Source organism: Marmota flaviventris, chromosome 16 (assembly GCF_047511675.1).
Source record: "Marmota flaviventris isolate mMarFla1 chromosome 16, mMarFla1.hap1, whole genome shotgun sequence".
Taxonomy (NCBI): domain Eukaryota; kingdom Metazoa; phylum Chordata; class Mammalia; order Rodentia; family Sciuridae; genus Marmota; species Marmota flaviventris.
This window is the reverse complement of record NC_092513.1, coordinates 47,114,613-47,137,442: the sequence shown is the minus strand read 5'-3', so window position 1 is coordinate 47,137,442 and position 22,830 is coordinate 47,114,613. Positions and strand designations below refer to the sequence as shown.

At 41.3% G+C, this 22,830-nt stretch overlaps 1 protein-coding gene across 3 annotated transcripts in view; it reads right to left on the bottom strand.

Moving 5' to 3' along the window:
* Ankrd29 (ankyrin repeat domain 29) overlaps positions 1-22,230 on the bottom strand; it is a 49,211-nt gene extending 26,981 nt beyond the window's left edge. The window contains exons 1-4 of one of the 3 annotated variants that reach the window (XM_071602851.1): positions 22,007-22,230; positions 10,149-10,274; positions 4,452-4,550; positions 1,071-1,169 (exon numbers count right to left, since the gene is read on the bottom strand). In XM_071602851.1, the coding sequence (XP_071458952.1) occupies positions 1,071-1,169; positions 4,452-4,550; positions 10,149-10,274; positions 22,007-22,027 (345 nt within the window). In that variant the 5' untranslated portion in view covers positions 22,028-22,230. Of the gene's footprint in view, positions 1-1,070; positions 1,170-4,451; positions 4,570-10,148; positions 10,275-22,006 lie in introns of those variants that run through there. The other 2 variants (XM_071602852.1, XM_071602853.1) reach the window with 2 other exon arrangements.
* Between the last annotated feature and the right edge of the window lie 600 nt (positions 22,231-22,830).

Genomic DNA, 22,830 nt, shown 5'->3' with positions numbered 1-22,830 from the left:
ACTCAGTATGTTTGGAGACGTGAGCACAGTGAAATAGCAGGTTTCAGAAAAGGCGGAAATCCTATATGAGATGTGGATTTACTTAATATTTAGCAATTTACCAGGAAAAAAGATCTACCAGAAATTCCTTTGACATCTAAATGTTACATACAGTTGGTTAAGAAAACCTAAGTTTCCAACTTGGAAATTTTTTTCAGGACTTTTGCTTTTATTATGATTAGGCCAGAAATGAGCTGACGACTACAACAATCTGTTCATACTCTCCTACTACAGAACATTACCAAGTAAATCTAGGTTGTGAACACAAAATTGGTCTTTTTGCAAGGCTTGATTTTTTTTTTAAGAGTCTTTTTAAAAATATTTTTTTAATTATAGGTGGACACGATATCTTTTTATGTATTTATTTTTATGTGGTGCTGAGGATCGAACCCAGTGCCTCATGCATGCTAGGCAAGTGCTCTACCTCTGAGCCACAACTCCAGCCCCTTGATTTTCTTATCTGCATAAAATCAATAACTTCTTTAAAGGAGGGACCACAACGACTTGCCCAACTACATAAACTGTAAATGCCTTATCTATTTCAGTGATAAATGAAAAGCACTGCTGCCTTTAGAAATTTCTTAGATTTACTAGGATCAGATTAACACTTCCACTGATTCTTATTATAGTATTGAGGTTAATCTTGAAACAGAACAAAGTTACATGGAAACAGAGAAAGTTAGAGAGCTACCTGGTGCTGTACTCTTCCTGATTATAAGATTTAGTGTCCCAGACACTGGTTGTCTTGCACCAACCAGTGCAAGAAAGAGTTCAAACAATTCCTCAGGAAATTCTCCCATTTTGAGCTCAGAGCAAAATCATAAGTGTTTGGAATAAATTCCAAGAACTATCCCTGAACCATTATAAGTAACATGGTGAGGTCCATATCTGTAGGCTTGAGAATCTTGTAGAAAGCGGAACACAAATTTGTATAATATTGCAGAAAGAAATTGTAAAAATTGGTGGTTTCTTTAATACCCAAGACTTCTGAAAATTTTCAATAGGGTATGAAATCAAGAAGGTTCTCTTACTTTGGTCCTACATTCCGTAGATGCTCCAAATCCAAAGAGAAATCTCACGACATCATTATGACCTTGTTGGGCAGCAAAGAAAAGGGCAGTTGTACCTGACTGGGAGAGAGACAGGCTGGCTTTGAAAGACATTTAGTTAAATTACAGATTTATACATTTACAAAGAATACAAAACATTATCCCTGCATGTAGACTTTCTAGCTTAGGAAGGGGCTGCATTTAAACTCATTTATTTCATGGTCAGGGATGTGACAAGGTGAAAGAGAGCTTTATTCCTGATATAGTAGGGTGAATGGTGTTTCCCTGTAAGATGAGGTCCAAATTCCTAAAACTCACGAATATCACCTTATGTGGCAAAAGATGTTAAGGATTTTCAGAGGATGGACCCAACCTGGGTTATCTGTATTGGCCCTAAATTTAGTGATAAGTGTCCTAATAAGTGTGAAGCAGAAGCCTCATTTACAACAGTTAAAATGTGGAAGTAACTGAAGTGTCCATTGATGGATGTACAAGCAAAACATGGTATATCCATACAATGAAATATCATTTAGCTTTATAAAGGGAGGAAATTCTGACACATCCTACAATATGGATGAAACCTGAAGACGTGAGAAAGCCCTGTCACAACAGGACAAATACAGTTGGATTCTACTGTGGTGTCCAAAGAAGTCAACTTCATAGAACCAGAAAGTAGGTTGATGGTTGCTAGGGGTGAAGAGGAGGGAGGAATGGGGAATTATTGTTTAATGGGTTCAGACTTTCAGGTTTTACAAGTTGAAAAAAGTCAGAGATGGAAATAGATTGTTTTTCAATATGTTTTTGACACATTAATAAAAAGCCATAATGACAGCAGTTTGAGCCAATTTTGTAACTTACATACTATCAACCATTACGCATGAGAATGGAGCACGTCATAGATAACAGAATCTAGATTTCAGTCTGGAATGTGAATAAAGATCTTAAATGTATGTACTTTACTAACTGAAATCCAGGGTCTCATACTAACCGCATTTGTAGTTTCTGTGTGTGCCAGTTATAATCAGCCATGACTGCCGGTTCTCTACAGTGATGGTCCTTCAGGACAATTTAGCTTCCAGTTTGCCACCCTAGAAAACTCTGGGTATCTACAGAGCCAAGCTAAGGAAATAATGACAGGTATTTTTTTCAGAAAACAAATATTTTGATTTTAAAATGGATTAATAATGGACCAAGGTATAAATCCACCCTAAGAGTAATTTCCAAAGCACCGCAAGGCTCTCTCATCCAGCTTCCAAATCAGGTGGGTGAGGTTGGGTCTCCCTTTGGTTTAGCAGTTCTATTGCCCCAGAATTGTCATGGTTTCAGGATATTCAAGGGACTTCTAGAAACTTAAAGAGTATCATCATTTGAGCCATATGGTTTACCTCCGAACTGAGTGTGCTTTGGTAAATCCTCATCTCTAAGACTAGTTGACTAGTTGAACCATTGGAACCAAACAGATTAGTATAAAACCATCAAAACTATCCGTGTAGAAATCAAATGCTTCTCTCTCCTTACTTTTCTCAGTTGTTCTAAACAGGCTTTCGCGCATATTGGACCTGCACTTTGGGATGCGGTTTTTGAGCAAGCAGATCTGGATCACGTTGTTTTCTTTAGAGAAAATGTCTTTGCTTTAAAGTTATAATAAACAAGGACCATAAAACAGAAAGGAAGAATACAAATGATGATGGTAATTTTAAACTATAATTCTAAATGGATCTAAAGAGTTTCATCCCAGAGGGAAACAAAGTGCTGATGTGAAAAATGACCTAAAACAATGATCTATTGTTATGGAAATTGTTCAAAAGAAACTGGTTGTGGGAAGATTAACTGAACTTGCTATGGTCTCTTTACACTGCCCCTCTTAATAGGCCAGCCTTGCTGAACAAGGTCTATGGGGAATTAGATTCCAGGAACTGTCAGTCACACATTGTTCTTTCATGATCTACAGCCAAGGCCTCCAATACCCAGAGAATGACAGGAAGGACTACTGGATGTACTTTGGAACTCTTGACATAGCCCTTAGACCTGCCTGATTTTGTCCTAACTTGCTCCACTTAGGGGTGGTGGTCCAGACTGGAAAGATGGGTTACATTGGCTTTGCGAGGCTTTGGTTGATGAGTTATCTTTCTGAAACAACTGCAAGGCAGAACTTGGGATAAGCCCCAATCAAGGAAAACCAAGTGCTCAGTCTGGTTTGGAGCTTGCCCAGGATGCCCACCTCAGGTCTGAGTCAGTGTGAACTGAGGGGTCAGATTCACTCTCAGATCTCCAGAGCACATGTCTCTATAAAGGTTGTTTTACCAGGTCTTAGGTCAGCTTAGAAATATATGGAGGCTCTTAGGACTGGAATCCCAAAGTATGTTAAAATATCTCAGCCTTCCTACTCATTTCTAGATTAGACCAAAAATGGATCCTCTGGCAAAACCAAACTCCGAAGCTTACCCTGAAGAAAGTGTGGGCACAGGCTCACATTTTAGTTCAACATTCACCCACATGGCTTTTTTTGGGAAAGCTTATTTAATACATGGCCAGACAGAAAAGTCCTTTGAAGAGATGGTTTGGTGAGGATGATTGAGAGCAAGCAAATTTCATTATGAATAGATTGGTGACTAAAAACACAATGACCTCTAGGAAAATCCTATAAATGCTATAGCATCTATGCCAAGGGAAGAAGGAAGAACTGATTTATGCATGAGACAAAATGTGTTAATGTTCAAGAAATGTGGTAGGAGATTTGGTTACTGCTTGCTATGCATTTGATGTGGTTTCAGCGTGTCCTCCAATGTTTCATGCACTGGAAGCTTGTGCTCTAGAGTGGCAGTGTCGAGGCAGTGGGATCTGAAAGAGGTAGAGCCTAATGGAAAGCAATTAAGTCACTGGTGGGTAGAATCTGGAAACGATTAATGTTGGTCTCAAAGAGTGAGTGAGTCTTGTAAAAGTGGAGTGTTATAAAGCAAGGCCACCCCATGTGCTTTGTTTCTTTTGCATGCAGCCATTTCTATTTCCCATCTTCTTCCCCCCCATGTTGTAATGCTGCCATGACCAAAGGCTAAACCAATGGGGCCACCCAATGTTGGACTTTCAACCTACAAAACAGCAAGCTAAATAAACCTCTTTTCTTTATAAAGTACTCAGCTTCAGGTATTATTAGAGCAACACAAAATGGATTTTTAAAATTACCTCAGACATGTCCAGTGACAGTCCATTCCTCAACCTTATTTAAGGCACAACAAATTCTACAATGAACTTTAACGTAGTAGAAAAGCAATAAAGACTCTTGTCCTCTTACCAATTCATTATTAGAATGACTTCAGATCTCTTGGCTTGGTCATTTTTATTCAAATGCATAACCTGACCTACCTCTCTCTGGAGGTTGATATCTGCTCCTTGCAGAACCAGTTCTCTCACGCAGTCAATGTGGCCAGCGTAGGAGGCCACCATGAGGAGGGTGGTGCCATGCTGGATGAAGGAGAGACAGATGAACAGTTAGGCCCTCGTTATGTCAGAGAGAGGGATCCTGGAGAAGAGACCACAGAGATATCAGCTCTACCCAGAACAAATCCAAGTGCAAAATTTCCTGCAGTGATCAAAATGCCTCATGAATCATCCTATAACACAGTCTAGATGGGAAAAAGCAAAGCGACAAATGCTGAGGTTTATGAATTCACTTACTTCTATTAATTTCAGAAACAGAGTCCAAGTGAACCATGGTCATTGTATTTTAAGGCATCAGTGATACAATTGCTCTCAACTTATGATTTACATTAAATTATTCCTGAGCCAAATGCAAAAACCGGTTAAACAGTACCAGTTGATTTTCTGAACTTAGAATTCTTCTTAAATTTTTTAAAATAATATTTATTTTAATTAAAAAATTTAAACTTGTATTTAGCAATCTTTAACTTCATAATGATTCAGATAAAGATGAATGCGTTGAGACTTCAGAATTGAAAATCAGGGGTTGAGGGGACCAAGTCTGCCTGTGTCATCAAACAATAGCACAACCTGGGACAAGTTGCTTACACCACTGGGACTCATTTCTTGCATCTTAAATTGAGGGGTTGAAGAGGGTGGTCATCAAGGTCTCTTGATTCAAGGGCTTGGGGGGCTGTGAGATAGTTTAGCAGAAAAGCATGTACTTAAGAAAAAAAGAGAAAAAAAAGATTTAAGGATTTGAGGTATGATATGTACCTGTCTGGTTGAAGTGGAGTTTTATAGTTTAATTTGCAATTGTTTTCAAGGGCTTGAAATTGTAATATTAACCACCACCTTCTCATATTTAGCAACCTGCCTCCCAGGAATGGATGACAAGAAGGACAGTCTGCACAGGAAAGCTTACTAGGTATGCTTAGTGATTAAGTGAATTTTAGTCTTTGTGCTATTTCCATGCTTGGGAACCAATATGGTTGACTGGTCACTGACAGTATGAACTTGGACACATTATTAAACCTTTACAACTATCATTCTGTTTGTCAGTAAAAAGGGGGAATAAAAAGGTATCTAATTAAATTAGTAAGGAAGATTATTTAGTCAACCAGTTTAGTACTATTAGATTATTAGTTAAGAAAGTATTAGATATTAAAAGATATTATGATAAAAGTTCAGTAAATCTGAGGTCATCGCCTAGCTTTTGTTGACATCTATCAATGGCCACGTTAGTTTTGGGAAAGTCTTGTTTGCTTCACATGGAAAGTACATAGAGTCAAGAAAAGCTAATGGCTTCATGGTAGTGCTCAATGATACTTCTATCCTACGTGACCATACCTGGAATTTGGGTATGAGGCTGCATAAAGGCTGTATCATCCATATTCATTTGAGCTCCTTCCTTTATATTCTCCAGATCATTAGTGGCAAGCTTGGTATTACCAACTTCCCCCTTTTTAAAAATAATGTCATTGTATTTTTATTTATTTATTTATTTATTTTTATGTGGTGCTGAGGATAGAACCCAGTGCTTCACACATGTAGGCAAGCACCCTATTACTGAGCTACAACTCCAGCCTCCAACATCCTCTTGAATGTGAAGAAATTTTTAATTTAGACAGCAGATAGGAGAACCCTTCATACTATAGTCTGAACTGTGTGGTTCCAAAATTCATGTTGGAGTGCCCATTGTGGTGGTATTAAGAGGTAGGGCTTTGGAGGAAGTGATTAAGTCAAGAGAATTTTTATCTTCATGAGTACCCTGAAGTTGAAACCAGGCGAGGTGGCACACGCCTGTAATCCCAGCAGCTCAGGAGGCTGAGGCAGGAGGATCACGAGTTCAAAGCCAGCCTCAGCAAAAGCGAGGTGTTAAGCTACTCAGTGAGACCCTGGCTTTAAATAAAGTACAAAATAGGATTGGGGATATGGCTCAGTGGCAGAGTTCCCCTGAGTTCAATCCCCAGTCCCCTGGCCCCCGCTCCCTAAATAAGAAGTTGAAGGGACATCTTTCCCCTTTCCACTGGTGAGGAAGAGCAATAAGTCACCATCCATGAACAGAGGGTTAGTTTTCAGCTGACACCAAATCTTCCAGTGCCTTGACCTTGGATTTCCCAGCATCCAGAACTGTGAGTAATAACTTTCTGTTGTTTAAAAATTACCCAGTCTTAAGTATTTTGTTATAACAGTCCAAATGGACTAAGACACTTAGTTTAAAGCCAACTGGACTAGAGCTATGAACTGGGGATGTAGCTCAATGGTAGAGTGCTTGCCTATCATGCATGAGGCTCTGGGTTCCATTCCCAGTACCATCTGCAAAAAAAAAAAAAAAAAGTCTTGCACTAGACAAGCTATAAATATATTGAATATATACTTTTATGTGAGAGGAGAGACATTTTTAAAAAAATCATGGGCCACACTGGTCTCAGAATAAAAATTGACTGTGATCTAAAGGAAGTACAAAAGCACTTAATTTTGTTATTTGAAAAAGAATAAAAAATGTTAGGTTCATATGGTTATTTTTTTAAAAAAAAGAGGATTCAAACAAATAACAATAATACTTCTTTGTAGATTGTATTTCAATTCTATATCATGGTCAACTGAGAAAAAGTCAGAATGGAGCAATGGAGAAAGAGAATAAAGAGGTGTTATGATAAATTGCACAAAAATATTTTACATATTTAACATCCATTGGCTTGACTGATTTTAATTTTCTAAAGATAAAGATTGCTTCATGTCATTGACTCATGTTAAAATGCATTTTTAAAAAACCTAATTGGTTCTGAACAGAGCAAACAAATATAATTGTATATAAATATAGTGACGTCCAAAATCAAAAGACAATGAAACACACACATTTATACATCTAAAAAGGCTAAAAGAAAACATTAATCTAGGAATCAAAGGTGAATCAGTGTTAGCAAACCAAAGTTTCTGGTGTACAGTAGGTGGCTCAGAGAGAAAAATATTTGTTTTTTACCATGCTGTTTGTTAGAAAAAAATCTGAACATTGTCACACTTCAGATTAAGGACAATGAAGAAAGTCCTGTGGGCCTCTCCTTGCTTTCTTTCCTTTTCTATTAAAAAAAAATTTTTTTTTAATTGTTGATGGACCTTTATTTTATTTATTTATTTTTATGTGGTGCTGAGAATCAAACCCAGTGCCTCACACATGCTAGACAAGTGCTCTACCACTGAGCCACAACGCCAGCCCCATTCTCCTTGCTTTCTAATGGCTCTCACAGGCCTCCTAGGTGATCCTGGGGCTGGCCCCATAAGCCAGTTAAGTACTAGCCTAGATATCTCATCGGAAGAGATCATCCTGGAACCTGGAATCTGTGCTCAGATGGCCTTTGAAGGAAGCAGAAGCCCAGCCAGTGACATTCCAAGAGAAACAAAAGCCTGTACTATTTCCACATATCTCCTGGCTCTCAGTCACCACCAACCTGAGAGGCCCTTTCAAAATAACACTATGTCTGAAATGACCACCATTTAGCATGCTCCTTGGGTTAAGGAATCATCTCTCTGGAAATCTGATTAAATGGCTGTTTTTTTTTTTTTTTTTGGTGCGGGGGAGTTCCAGGGATTGAACTCAGGGGCACTCAACCACTGAGCCACCTCCCAGCCCTATTTTGAATTTTATTTAGAGACAGAGTCTCACTGAGTTGCTTGGCCCCTTGCTTTTGCTGAGGCTGGCTTTGAACTCGCAATCCTCCCTTCTCAGCCTCCCGAGCTGCTGGGATTATAGGTGTGTGCCACCGCGTCCAGCCTGATGGAATGGCCTTTTACTTTTTTTCCCCCAATGGCTTTTTAATTTAGACAAGAAGAGACCATCTACAAACCTATTAATATCTATCCATGGAAGCAAACTTTGTGGCCAAAATAGCTGGTGGTCACCCAATAGACAGACAGGGACAAAGCATGAGCTCTGTTGGAAGGAAGGTGACAGGACAGATGACTTAAGAGTGCCTGCAAGGGGGACAGTGTGGGGTGCAGCAGGCTGGCCTTGAGAAGCCAAAGTCAGGAGGAAGTCACGGGGGCATCTGAATAGGAATAATTTGAAGAAAAACAGAGAAAGTGGTCATCAAAGTGGTTAGTGGTTGAGGCCACAATAACTGGCCTATCCCATTGTGTTGGACAGTGTCGGGTAGGACCTAGACCTGTGAGATCCAAGTAAGAACAGGACGGTCAGTTCACAGATGCCCAGAACCCTGTGTCAGCCTGGGTTCTGGCAAGGAACAGATGGTACATTCAAATTAGGATAATTGGAAAGAAATTTAATAAAGAGACTATTTATAAAGCTGTGGTATATATGTGTAATAAGAATTGTAATGCAAAAAAAAAAAAAACCCCAAAAAACAAAAAACAAAGTACATGTATAAAGGCATGAATTGGCGTGAACATACTTTATATACAAAGGTATATATAAAAAATTGTGCTCTATATGTGTAATAAGAATTGTAATACATTCTGCTGTCATGTGTATTTAAAAAAATAAAATCAATTAAGAAAAAAAGAAAAAAAAACATATACATGAGAAAGAGAGAGAGAGAGAGTGAGCGAGCACTGTGGCCTGGGTGTTAGAGGCTATAAAGAACAGTGTAGTTCTGGAAGCTAGTAACAGTGGGGTTCCATGACCAGCTAGGCCAGAGGTGCAAGGGGAAGAGCCCGGCTCCCAGGATGCACACAGTGAGAATATCACTGCCAGACAGAACAGGGAGGGCCCTGGGCTCCCCAGCCCTCTCTCTTCCCAGCCCCTGTCTCTTGCTGGTGCTTCCATTGGCCAAACCCAACCAGAGGCCAGAGAGAAGGAGGGCAGTATGGTTCAGACTCTGGAACACGGAACCAGGTAGAAAAGGGTACAGAGTGGATATGATGGTGCGCACTCTCCTGCCCTGATCCCCAGTGGGCCAACTGGAGCAAACACTTGGGCTGGTGGTAGACTTCATTTACCAAATTTGTGCAATAAATTTGTGTAATGGCACCCCTTGTTTGCAGAAAAACAATAAGGTTCCTTTGAAAGCATTTTGATTAAAGTTCTAAAATCATCTTCTCATCTGAGATGCTTTTTGTCCCCAGAGATGTAGAGAGGTCCTGCTGAGCACAGGAGAAATCATGGCCTCTAGTGGAGGAGGGAAAGGGCTCTCTAGATGGGACCTGCCAGTAGGAATAGTATCTATTTTTATTTCCCCTTCTTACTTGACAGTTAATGTCTTTTTGTTTATGAATGGTGAAGAAGGGATAGGAGGCTGGGTGGAGGCTTCAATGTCTTAGTTTTCTCAGTTTTGTAGAAAATCAACTCCCACATCCACAACAACCCATGTGTGCTCTAAATTATCTCACTTTTTTTTAAAAGTAAATTCTTTTACTCAACAGTCTTTTTTTCTTGGAACCTGCCAATTCTGCTTCCTGTGCCTTTTCAACCTTCTGGTGGCTGTCTTCCACTGTGTGCATGCAACTGTTTCCTTTCTGACTTTACCTGTGTGTTTTTAAGATCACCACTATACACAGCACTTTTTGAAAGGGATAAAGCAAGAAAACACATAAGCAAGTAAGTCAACATTGTAAAGGGAACTGTATTGGTGAGATGCTGTCGTGCCTGCAGGGTGGAAAAGGGTGCTCTGGGCATGCAGATACCGTGTCCCTCCGTACACTGTCTCTGCAGTCCACATCCACTCGACCACTGTTCAACAGCAGCTTCAGCAGGGCCAGATTTCCTCTCCTTGCTGCCCAGAATGCAGCGTTAGCAAGTGGAGTTTCCTTCTGCAAGAGCAAAACCAACCAGAATCTTAAAATCAACATTAGTGAACATGACTACTTCTATGCATCTATATGTTTTTGGTGCCAGACACATGAGCCGCAAAGTTGTCTTCAGGGCACTGTTGTTGATAATACAGCACTATTAATACCCCGGTTCCCACCAATGTCCTCACTTTCCTGCCTCTGTTGTGTCTTTGTTTACACAATTTCCTCTTCGCTTGAAATGAACTTTCCCCATCCTTCAGGGTCAAGGCTCTGTTCAAATGCCATTTCCTCTCTGTAACACTGCAAGTCTCTTCACTGCTCTGCAGAGCACAATTTCTCCCCATTCTGACATCTTTCGGGAGTTTATTGGTACTTTTTCTATGTTCTCAATGTTTTCTGACTCCAGTTATTTGAATAAACCCCTCACTTTCCTCTGTCTAATTTTCTGTGCTGCAGCTGGAACATGCCATAAGTTTCAGATGAGAACAAGGAAGCTTGGGGGAAAAAAAAGATTTCTCCTGTCAATGGTGCTTGTGTCCAGTTGCCCTTATTTTACTTAATAATGGCCTCAAAGGGCAAGAATCAAGATTCTGGCAATTTTATTACAGTATATTGTTATAACTGTCCTATTTTATCCTTAGTTTTATTGTTACTCTTTTGCTGTGCCAAATTGATAAATTAAACTTCCAGAGGCATGTGTGTTTAGAAAAACAGAATATTGATAGTGTTGGGGATATTTGTGGTTTCAGGCATCTACTAGGGGTCTTGAGAAGCATTCCCTGTGGATAAAGAGGGACTACTGTAATATATAAAATAAAATAATTCATAATGTTAAAAAGAAAACGCCCATAATTTCAGCTATCAAGGAAGCTATCTAAAATGAAGGGACAGGGACAGCAGAGTGATGACAACATTTGTTGGTGTGAGGATTTCATTTCAGAAGTCCTTCAGCACCTGCCCAATGGCTGCTCTTGTGCATATCTGGATGAGAAGGGCAAGCTGGGGAGTGATAACCAGATCACAAACATATTTTGAATAGTTTCCTCCTGGCTCATTTAGGAGGGGGAAAAAGAAAAACACTTCAAATTCCAGGCTAACAATCTACCTTTCTGGGTAGGTATTTTTGCTGTACTAGATGGAGTTTTCAGGCCAAATTGCAACTGTGGCCTTGACCCTCAGAGCTGGCTGCCTTTGCACCAGGCTGAGTCTAACCTGGGATAGTTGTTAGTAACAAGGTGAAGCAATGGCAAGGCAGGGCTGAACTGTATAATAAATAATGAAATATAATACAAGGCCCAAATGAAATCTGGGAGGGTGAATTAGAAAGAGAATTTAATATACACCATGAAACAGCTCTACTGACTTTTCCTAAAATGTAAAAACACGAAAGAGATAAATGGAAATTCATTTTCAGTGGCTGTGGTTCTATTCTAGCCTCAAATATGTCTTTGATAGACCATCTCTGAACAGCCAATGTCTTCTGTCATGGGAAGCTCTCCAGCCAGGACTTTCTACTCTCTAGGATAGACTTGGGGATTCCATTCCTGCTGGACTGGGTATCTGGTTTCCCATAAAAGTCTAGAAACTGAGTTTTGTAAAAAAGCTGTAACTAGTTTGATCTTCCTCAAGGGCTTGAATTATTGAGGTGGAGGGATGGCAGTGGAGTTGATTTGGGGAAAGAAGGAGATGTGTTCAAGTCCAGACTGCTTCTTAGGTCTGTGACCTTGGGCAAGTTACTTAACTTCTAGAGGCCCCAGTAAAATGCAGATAATAATAATATAGTACCTCTGTCATGTATTGTTCGGGAAATTAAATGGGAAAAAACATATAAACTCACTTAGTGCCCACTCAAGAAATGGTAGTTATAAAGGCACAGTCCTCTCAGCTCTTTACAATCCTGGTCGAGGTGATGTGTTGACTTGGTCACTAGTGTGTGGACTGGCCAGGGGCTAGGGCTAGAGGTATATATCAACTTTGATCTCTGTCCACAAGGGCTTTATGGTATAACAGAAAAATAAGTCATGTCGGCGGGCATGGTAAGTTATTGTAGGCACCAAAGGTGAAAAACAGTGGCTTGTGATAACAGCACAAACCAGAGATGGTCAATTCTGAGAGGGTGTCAGGGATGGTTCCTAGTGAAACGAAACCTTGTGATGAGTTTTGAAAAGATAGGGCCCTGGGTACACAAAGGGTATGGAGCATCCCGGGCACAGGGGGTAGGGAGGCACAGACACTGAGGCTTGCCCCAGCTTCCTGGGGACTGCCACATACTCAGCAGGGATGGAGTGAAGGGTGTGAGGGAGAGAGGGCACAACTGGATAGCAGGATCGGAGCAGGGCAGATTTGGGAGGTTCTGTGGTACCATACCACTGAAGTTGGACTTTATCCTGGTGGGCCTTGGGGAGTCAAGGAAACATCTGTGAGAGATACCATCAGTCTTGTGTTTCAGAAAGGTCTCCCTGACTCAGGGACGAGGACTGAGGTTTGGAGCCAGACTGATATTGGTGTCTGCAGAGTTAGAGACAACTGCATAGATGTGTCAAACAATATAAGGCCCAAACAGGGCAATGACAATGGGAATGGGAGGGCAAGGCAGACTGGGGACATTTTAAAGAGCTCAGTGGAATGGTCTTGGTCTGCCATGGTGTGTGCATGAAAGGAGGGATGAATTGGTTTCTGGTTTCAGTACCAGGCTGATTATGGTGCCACGAGGATCAGAAATGCCATCGGAGGGATTTCGAAAAAGGTGATGGGCTCAGCTTTGAATGTGCTGACTTCCAAGTTCCTCTGGGGTAATGTCTAACAAAGTAATGGGCATGTGGTCCCATGGCACTGTGGCCACACATTTACTAGGGTCAAGAATCTTGGGCTGATGCTTATGAAGTGCTTATTCGGTACTGCGTGGTACATCTTTTGCAGAGACTACCTCATTAATTAATCCTCACCATAGCTCAGGGAAATGGGTACTATTACTATCCCATTTTACAGGTGAGGTAGGTGAGAAATAGTAAGTCAGGCCTCAGTGCCAGGCAGTCTGCTGCTTGAGGCTGCCTTGTTAATCATCACCCTATGCTGCCTCCAGAGAATTCTTCTGTAGAAAGCAAATGACCTCTGATGACCTCCTCTCTGTCCTCCATTCCAAGATCCTTTCCTGCCAAGATGGAAAGTCCCTCAACTTTCCTTCTCTTTGGGGTCTACACAAATCATATTCCCTGGATAACCTCCCAGTCTTCTCTGGATATAATATGCACACAATTATAAATGGTGTAAAGAGGGACAGGGGCAAGTCCTTTACCCCTTAAAAGAGAAGATGCGTCCTCCCCAGTGTCCCCACTCTGCCCGTCAATCTTGGACTTGCCAACTTCCACAAATCTCTTTTCTTTTTCTAGAGATTTGACTGTTCTTGATATAGGTGATTTTAACCCGACTTTATACTTGGTCTTGAGTTTTGAGTTTGGAGATGCTAGACTTATATGGGCCTACCTCTAAGGCAGAATGTCCAGGGCAGAGCACTTACTTTTTCTCTTCAGTTTCCTATTGTTCAAGTATAATAATACTTGCAACCCTGGGTTTAGGCTTAATGTTTATTAAGCATTTAAAAAATTTCAAATACTTATCACAGAGTGGGACAATGGATTAGACTAGCCAATGACATCTCAAAAAATATCCTGCACCGGGCTTGCATCCATTGTTAGTCTTATTTTATATAACCTCTAACATCTCAGAAATCCATTTATTTAATAAAGCTGATATTCTCTTGATTAAATTAATGAGTGTGTAATTTAAGCCCACATAACTCTAAACCCTTTTTAAAACAAATAGCTTAATCTCTACCCTAACTTAGCTTTTAAACAGAATTCCAGTTCTGCTTTATTTTCTTAGCAGTGCCTTCCATACAGGTAACATTTCCCCATAATTTCCAATAAATTTCTATAAAAAATAAATTAAAAAATAAAAAGTCGACACAGGTGAAAATGTTTAGCACTTTTCAAAGCATTTTGATTCTTTTGATTTTTACAATAAGACCAGTGGGCCTTCCTCAGGTTTGCTGGTTGAAAATTATGAGTAATGGCCACATCAACAAAGGCTGAGGTCCTGCTCTAGGTCAGGCAGTGTGCTAAGCTTTTTAACTGCTTTCACTCACTTATTTCCCCAAATGGCTCCATGAGGCTGGTAGTATAAATAATTCCCATTTCATGATGAGAAATCATTTATTATTCAGGGCCACACAGTGAGGAAGTAACACAGCCAGGATTTGAACCCAAGTCTGTTTGGGTGCAGAGTCTGAAAGCTTGCCTCATACATCCTGAGGATTTGAGTATAAAGCTCTGGATCTGTCAAATGTTCTTCTTTCTCTGCACACCTCCCCCCCCCCATCCCCCAATCTTTACTGCCAGGATTTTGGCTAACGTGTTGCTCATGACACATTACCAGAAGTTAAGTAAGGGAAGGAAGGGAGGCAGAAACACAGAAGGGAGACTGATTTATACAGAACTGCAACTCCAATGAAAAGCCAAGTGGGCGGTACACATTTTCTAAGTATTGTTTTAAAAAACGGGTTAGAATAATGTGGGCTTCAACTGCACACTCAGTGATTTAATCAAGAGATTATCAGCTATATTAAATAGATGGATTTCTGGGATATTAGAGGTTCTATAAAATAAGCATATAACAATAGATTGAGAAGCTGTGTGTAGAAGGATGTTTTTGAGATGTCACTGGCTAAGAATATCCATTGTCCCACTCTGGGCTAAGTATTTGAAATTTTTTTTTTAATGCTTAATAAGCATTAAACCTAAACCCAGAGTTATCAGTACTATTCAGTTCCCTATTGTTCAAGTATAATAATATTATTATATACATAAATATAATAATATTACAAATATAATAATATTATTATACTTGAACAATAGGGACCTGAAGAGAAAAAGTAACTGCTCTGCCCTGGGCATTCTGCCTTGGAGGTAGGCCCATGTAAGTCGAGCATCTCCAGACTTAGAACTCAAGACCAAGTATAAAGTCTGGTAAAACAAATTAAAAAATTTAAAAAAAAATCATATATATCCAGTATAGGCAAATCTCTAGAGAAAGAAAGGAGATTAGCTGTTGTCTAAAGCTAGGAGGTTTGGAGTAATGGTGATGGCTAATGGGCATGAGTTTTCCCTTGGGTGTGATTAAAATGTTCTAAAATTGATTGTGCTGACGGTTGCACAACTCTGAATTTACTACAAATCACTGAAATGAATACTTTAAATGGATAAATTAGTATGTGATTTATCAAAGCTGTTAAAAAAAGAATATGCTTTTGTTGGGGATGCGGCTCAATGGTGGAGAGGTTGCCTAGCATGCTGGAGGTCCTGGGTTCAATCCCCCGTAACCATCCCCCCAAAAAGAGGTATGTATACACACAGACACACACACAGACACACACACACACATACACACACACAAAAGAATATGGTTTTTAAAATTTATTTTCCTATGGTTTATCTAAATGATTTAAACTGATTGATGAAGTGGAGTTGATTATAATTTACACACTCTCAGGTCAGGGATGAAGGATACAGGTTTGTATACTTCCAGCTCAGGCATGACACCTGGCAGCGAGATGTTTTACTTTCTTGACTAAGAGAAGCTCAAGAAAGACCTAGATTTTTTTTTTTTTTTTTAAATTTGGCAATGGACCTCGCCTCTTATGGTAACGCCCTTCTTCCCCAACTGTGTTAGGCTTTTGGCACCTTTAGCCCTGAAGAACAACTTCAGTCTGAGCAGTTAAAATACTTGTTATAAAGTTGAGAGTCAATACACTGAAATCCATGAACTTTATTACACAAAAAGGCTCAGACTTGCACTCTTGAGTTTGTGTTTGGTTAAAAAAAAATAAATTGGAACACACAGGTACCTATTTCCTCAACTGGAATAAATCAGGAGTTGCTGACTGTGAAAGGAAGATTACTGGAGGAAAACTGATACCAGGGAGAAGAGACTGCTAAAGACCAGGGATGAAGCTCAGTTAAAGCACTGGCCTACAACCAAAGAAAAGGTGACTGCTCACAGGTGCAGTGGTGCATGCCTGCAATCCAAGTGGCTTTGGAAGCTGAGGTAGGAGGATTGCAAGTTCACAGCCAGCCTTAGCAACTTAGCAAGGCCCTAAGCAACGTAGTGACACCCTGTTTCTAAATAAAAAATAAAAAAGACTGGGGATGTGGCCCAGTGGTAAAATGCCCCTGAGTTCAATCCCTAGTATTAAAAAAAAGTGGATGCACAGAGGCTCCTGGAGTTCAGATGCAAATGGCCCCACCTGGGGCGCTTCTGAATCAAGAGGAGACTAAATGATTTATAATGCTGTTTATTCCCCCACAGACTCATCCAACAATGCTGGGCCATTTTACAGGTAGGCTTTGGAGATTCAGAACCTGGAGCTTAGAAGACTTTTATGGGGGGTGGCTACAAAAATAAAAAGTTAATCCATGTCTCCCAAATAAAAATTGATAAACATGCAATTAAATAGCTATAAAATATAACATCTTGCTAACTTTATTAATAGCTAAATTTAGTATTCATTAAATATTTTTTAAATTTTTTTTTAGTTGTAGTTGGACCTTTATTTTATTTATTTATTCTTATGTGGTGCTGAGGATCCAACTGAGCGCTTTGCACCTGCTAGGGGAGTGCTCTACCTCTGAGCCACAACCCCAGCCCTAGTATTCATGAAATATTGATGACACCTGAAAATAATTTGTAGGTTTGATTTTTCTCACTACACAAGAGCTACTGACCATAGATGACAATTGCAGAAAAGACATGGTCTAAAGGTAAATTCATAGCTAAACAGTTTAATAAGAAATATTATGAAATTCCCTTCAAAATTTTTATAATAAAAGTCTCTATATATTGTGCTCTGTGGATGCATTTTAATGTGTGGTATGATTGAGAGTGGCCGAGAGAGTGCTAAGTTTGTAGACTGGCCAGAGACTCGGGTCCCTTCCCCTGCAAACCCTCCCTCTGTGCCTCTGGAACTCCACTCCATGGTAAATCAGCTCCTCTTCCTCCTCCACCTAATTCAGGGTGTTCCTCTCTCTGCCTCAATTTTCCCAGCACCCCCTCCTGGTGGAAACGGGGCCCCCTCCCACACCAGCACTGGAGTGGGAAACAGGCCTACCTGGCTTTTCCAGACCACTGCGGTCCATTCAAGTGTATAAATCTCTGCTCCTTCAAAAGTCAGGCCACCCCACCTCTCAGCCTTTACTCCACCTCACCTGGTAGTTGTCACATAATCAAGTTTGGTGTGAAGTTGGGCAGCTTCCTTTCTACTCACCCCAAATCCTGACCTCATCCTGGCCTTCCCTTTACAAGACACCGGTGTTCAACTTCATTTCCTTTCCTTTTATCCCGATGGGAGAGGTCCCCACCTTCCCAGCCCATCCCTCCAGCTAAGGGATCCCTGCTGGGCTGCTATGCCCCTGCCCCAGGAATTCAGTCACTCAGCCCAATATTCCCTCTACTCCAAGCCGTCTAGCACACCCTGTCATCATTTTAAAATGCTTTTTCATTGAGAAATAACTCACATAGCACCCAATTCATCTTTTCAAAGCATACAATCTGGTGGACTTGGGTATATTCATGAGGCTGTGCAACCATCAGCACTATCTAGTCTAGAATATTTTATCACCCCCCCAAAAGAAACCTCACACCCATTAGCAATCATTTCCCATCTCCTCCTCTCCCCCAGTCCCTGACAACCACTAACCTATTTTCTGTCTGTATGGATCTGCCTACTTTGGACATTTCATATAAATGGAATCATACAGTCTGCTCTTCCTTCACTCTACATACTACTTTCAGGGTTCATCTATGTTGTAGCGTGTATTTGTGCTTCATCCTTTTTATGGCTGAAGGATATTTCATGGTATGGATATACCTTGTTTGTGTCCCTTCCAAATTTATATGTTGCAGCTCTAACTGTCAGCGTCTTCAGGGCATGATCCCTGCCCCAGTCAGTCCAGAAGGCAGAGCATCAAACCCAACAGCATTACTCTCCACCCTTAAAATCCAATGGCATTTTCCATGCTAGGTTTTACACCTGCTTGGAACCCATCACCCCTTTCTTCCTCCCAGTTCTCTGTTTTGGAGATGTCTGTCTCAACATTATATTTTGTAAGCACATAACTCGTTTGCTTTCACAAGCTCACAGCTGGAGGAAAATCTGCCTCAAGATGAATCAATCATACCTCAAGTGTCACCTCGAGTGTCACCCATATCTGATTGATATGAAATTTAGATGACACTTCAACTTTAGAGTTGATGTTGGAACAAATGAAGGCTTTTTATTTTGCATAAAATGCAATATATTTTGCATGCAAAAAGAACATAGATAGCCAAGACATGGAATCAGCCTAGGTGCCCAACAACAGATGAATGGATAAAGAAAATATAGTATAGATACACACACTATAGTATTATTCAGCCATAAAGAATAAAATCATGCCATTTTTCAGGAAAAATGGATGAAAGTGGAGAACATCGTGTTAAGTGAAATAAGGCAGACTGAGAAAGTATTATATATTTTCTCTCATATGTGAAAACTAGAAAGAAAAAAAGCACAGAAAGTAAAAGAGGGTTAAGGAGGGTGAGAGAGGGAAGGGCTCAAGGACATAGAAGGGAGGATGGACATGATCAAAGCATGAAATGTCTATGCCTGGAAATGTCACAGTGAAACCCATTAATTTATACAATTAATTATAATAAATAAATATAGCTCAGAGGAAAAAACTACAGGAACATTTATTGGAGACAATTTATTGGACAATCTTGGAGGCCAGGAAATGTTATAGATTGAATGTTTATGTCCTCCTCCTGAGATAGGGACTTAAAATAAAGAGAGAATACTGAATCTTAAAGGAAATACCCACAAGCCATTGAGATGCAGAGAGCACAGTTGTATATCTTGGGCAACATGCCTTTGGCTCATACCCTTGTAAAATGAGGGAAACACCCAAGCACAGGGAAAACTGGCATGAAATTGTGCAGGTCCACTCTGGCTCTGCCTTCAGTCTGGCCCCTGAAACAGTCCTTTTATAAATATTGGACCCCCAGCCCAAGGCAGGGCTGCTTCTCACTCTCAAGATAGCCCACATTCTCCCTTGAATGTGTATCTACTTTCCTAAATAAACCTCTGTCTATGTTTGGCTCATGCTGAAATTCAAGTATGCCAGGAACCCAGTTGGTCCTGAGGTGAGTTCCCCTCTTCCTCTGGGAACTCTTCAGATCCTTTTCTAGAGACATCTGTTCTCTTGTGTCATTACTAAATTTGTACGTTAAAGTCCTGATCCCCAATGTGATGGCATTAGGGTCTTTGGGAGTTGATTATGTTTTGATGAGGTCCCACGGGTGGAGCCCCTGATGGGATTAGTGCCCTTACAAGAAGAAAGAGACACCTAAGTTTTGTCTCTTAATCATGTTAAGAAACAGGGAGCAGGTAAAAATCTGCAAGCCAGCAAAAGGTCTGCACCAGACACCAAATCTGCAGGAAACTTGATCTTGGACTTTCCAGCCTGTAGCATCAAGGGAAATATTTGTGGTTTAAGTCCACCAATCTACCTTATTTGCAATACATAATATATCACCAGTTGATTGACATTCAAATTGTTTCCACTTTTGATTCATAACCATTAATAATATGGTTATGAATATGCATACAAGTTTTTGTGTGAACATATGTTTTTATTTTTTCCTGTGTATATAACTAGCAGTGGAATTGCTGGGTCATTTGTAACTTGTTTTAAACTTCTGAAGACAGATCGACTTTTTTTTTTCTTTGAACGACTGCAACATTTTACATTCCTACCAGTAATGTATGAGGGTTCCAATTTCTCCCCATCCTTGCCAGTACTTGTCATTGTCTGTTTTGCTGATTAGTCATCCTAGTGGGGGTAAAGTAGTTTCCTATCATGGTTTTGATTTGCATCTCACTGATGATGGCTAATGATGTTGCGCATTGTTTTAGATGCTTATTGGCCATCTATCTGTACATCTTCTTGGGAGAAATGTCTATTCATATCCTTGCCCATTTCCAAATTATCTTTTTATTGTAGAGTTGTCAATCAGCATTTAAAGATGTTCAAGTTTCTACTGCTGTAAAGCCAATAAACCCTTGGTCAATTCTGGTTCCCCACTGTAACCAATACTTTAAAATAAAATAAAATAAAAATCCCATTTCTTGCACAATGTCTTGAAAATGTTCCCTACACTTGAGGTTTCCACCCATTCTCTTTTCAAGCTGTTGCAATCTGGCTCCTGAAACTAGCGTTTTTGAAACTGTTCTTGGCAAGGTCATGGGTGGCTGTTCTGTTACTTTTGCACTCTTAGCTTGAGTTCACTGTGGCCTTGAACACTAAGTGACAGTGTGCTTCTGATTTTTCTCATTCATCTCTGGCTGCTGTTTCTCATTGGGTTTCTCTTACTCTGCTCATTCTTAAATTTTGATCTTCAAGATTTTTGTCTTCATTACCAGGTAATCACTTCATTCCCATGAGCTCAATTACCTCTTAATGCTGCTGACTCTGAAATCTCATCTCCATCTGCTGCCTAGATTTTTTTCCTGAGTTCCCGGTAAGCTAATCAACACAGCTGCTTGGATTCCCATCTATCCTCAAACTTTGCTCCAAACCAAAAGTTTCATGTTTTAAACCTCTCCTGCCTTCTCTATTCAGCGAATAAGATCAATTACTGAATTAAATAAATTTTGAGTCATTCACCTCTGTCTCCTTCTATCCTCACTGCCTATTATGTCCTGATCCAGTACCATTTATTGAGATGACCACAACGTCCTCCTGATTGGCCTCCCAGTGCCATGCTCTTCTCTGCTGTAGCCAGTGATCTTTCTAACATGCTAATGTTGCCATGTCATTCCTGGGCTTCCATGAGCTATTGTTAGAGATAGGACTACATTGGCTTCAGAGTCGGACACTCCAGTTTCAGACTCAACACAATGAATTTTACAGCTGCAAGATCTTGGGAGAGTTATTTCACTTTTCTATACCTTAGTCTCCTTGTTTTTAAAAACAGTTGGGTCACAAAGAGCACCATCTTATAGGCCTTCCCAAAGACTGGTTCAGCCTGGTATATTTTAAATGCTCAATCCATGTTAACTATTAATATTTTTATTAAAACCTTATTAAAAAGGTTTGTCTCCATGCAAACCATTTAATTCCACTCTCAGCCTCAAATGTGGGAATAAATAGGATGATTTTAATAAACTCTTCTAAGACAAGACTCTTTTGGGACACAGAAGCTTGGTCATCAATTGCAGCTCCTCTCAGTGCTGGACATTCGGCTGCAGTGTCCAGAAAAAGTATTCTGAGGAGGACACAGCAGCGAGAGCTGGAGGACGCAGAGGTTCGGGTTCAAAGAATCCTGCAGCTGCAGGAAAGCGCTGGCCGCCTGCTTCTTCCCCGCCTCCACCCGCGACCTGTTACCCCGGCGACAGTCACCACCACCCAGCTCACCTGACCTGCAACCATAAGTGCAGAAAGCCTTTCCAGCAAAGCGGACAAGCAAACCACAAACCCACAGGACGAGCCTCAGCCCCACTTCTTTCTTCCTGGCGGACAGCCAGGGGCGAGGGGCAGCGCCCCACCCCACCTGCGGGCCGAGCGGCGGCGGCTCTGGAGGGCACGGGGTGCTGGCTCCGCCTCAGTGGGGTCGGCCGCTGGGTCGGAGCTCCCCCTCCCGGAGCCCGCGTCGCTCACCTTGAAGGACATCTTGCACATGTCCGCGACCGGCAAGAGCCCGAGCGCTGGGGCGCCGGGATCTCCCCGTCCTTCCCCTCTCCCTCCGCGATCCGCAGAGGGGCGGCCCCCACGGCGCCGCGCGCTCCCGCCGCCTGGCCGGACTGCCGCGGCCGCACACTGAGCCGCCCCGGCAGGCGGGTGCTCGGGCCGCGGAGGGCGGGGAGGCAGCGCGCCTCGGCCGCCCGTCCTGGGCCCTGCGGAGCGCTCCGCTGGCGCGCGCGCGCACTGCGCACAGGATGCCGCGTTGCACACTCCACTCTGCGCGTGCACACACCGCCACATATTCCAAACTCAGAGGGCACTGTGCATACTTTCCGCACTCTGGACACACGACACCCTCACACTCATGTCCATACACCCACACTTACACACACACCCCATACTCTCCCAACTCCACACACTGTGCAGGCACCATGTTCCACACACCTAGGGTCACACACAACTCCACACTCATGTTCACACACCCACATTCCTTACACGCCCACACCCTATTCATAAGGGCAAACTCTGCACACACCCAAGTTCCACACATAAAGCTCTCCACACTCAGGTTTACACACTCATACACATCTGCAGTCTGACACACACACATACCCAATACTTTCCAAACTCCCCGTACATTGTGCACATTCTGTGTATCCCACACAGACGGTTTCACACACACAACATTCTCCACATCACATTGCACATATATAGCCCTTACACAATGTCTGTCTGTCTCTCTCTCTTTCACACACACACACTGGAAAAGAGCCTGATGATGCTTCCATCTTCATTAAAAT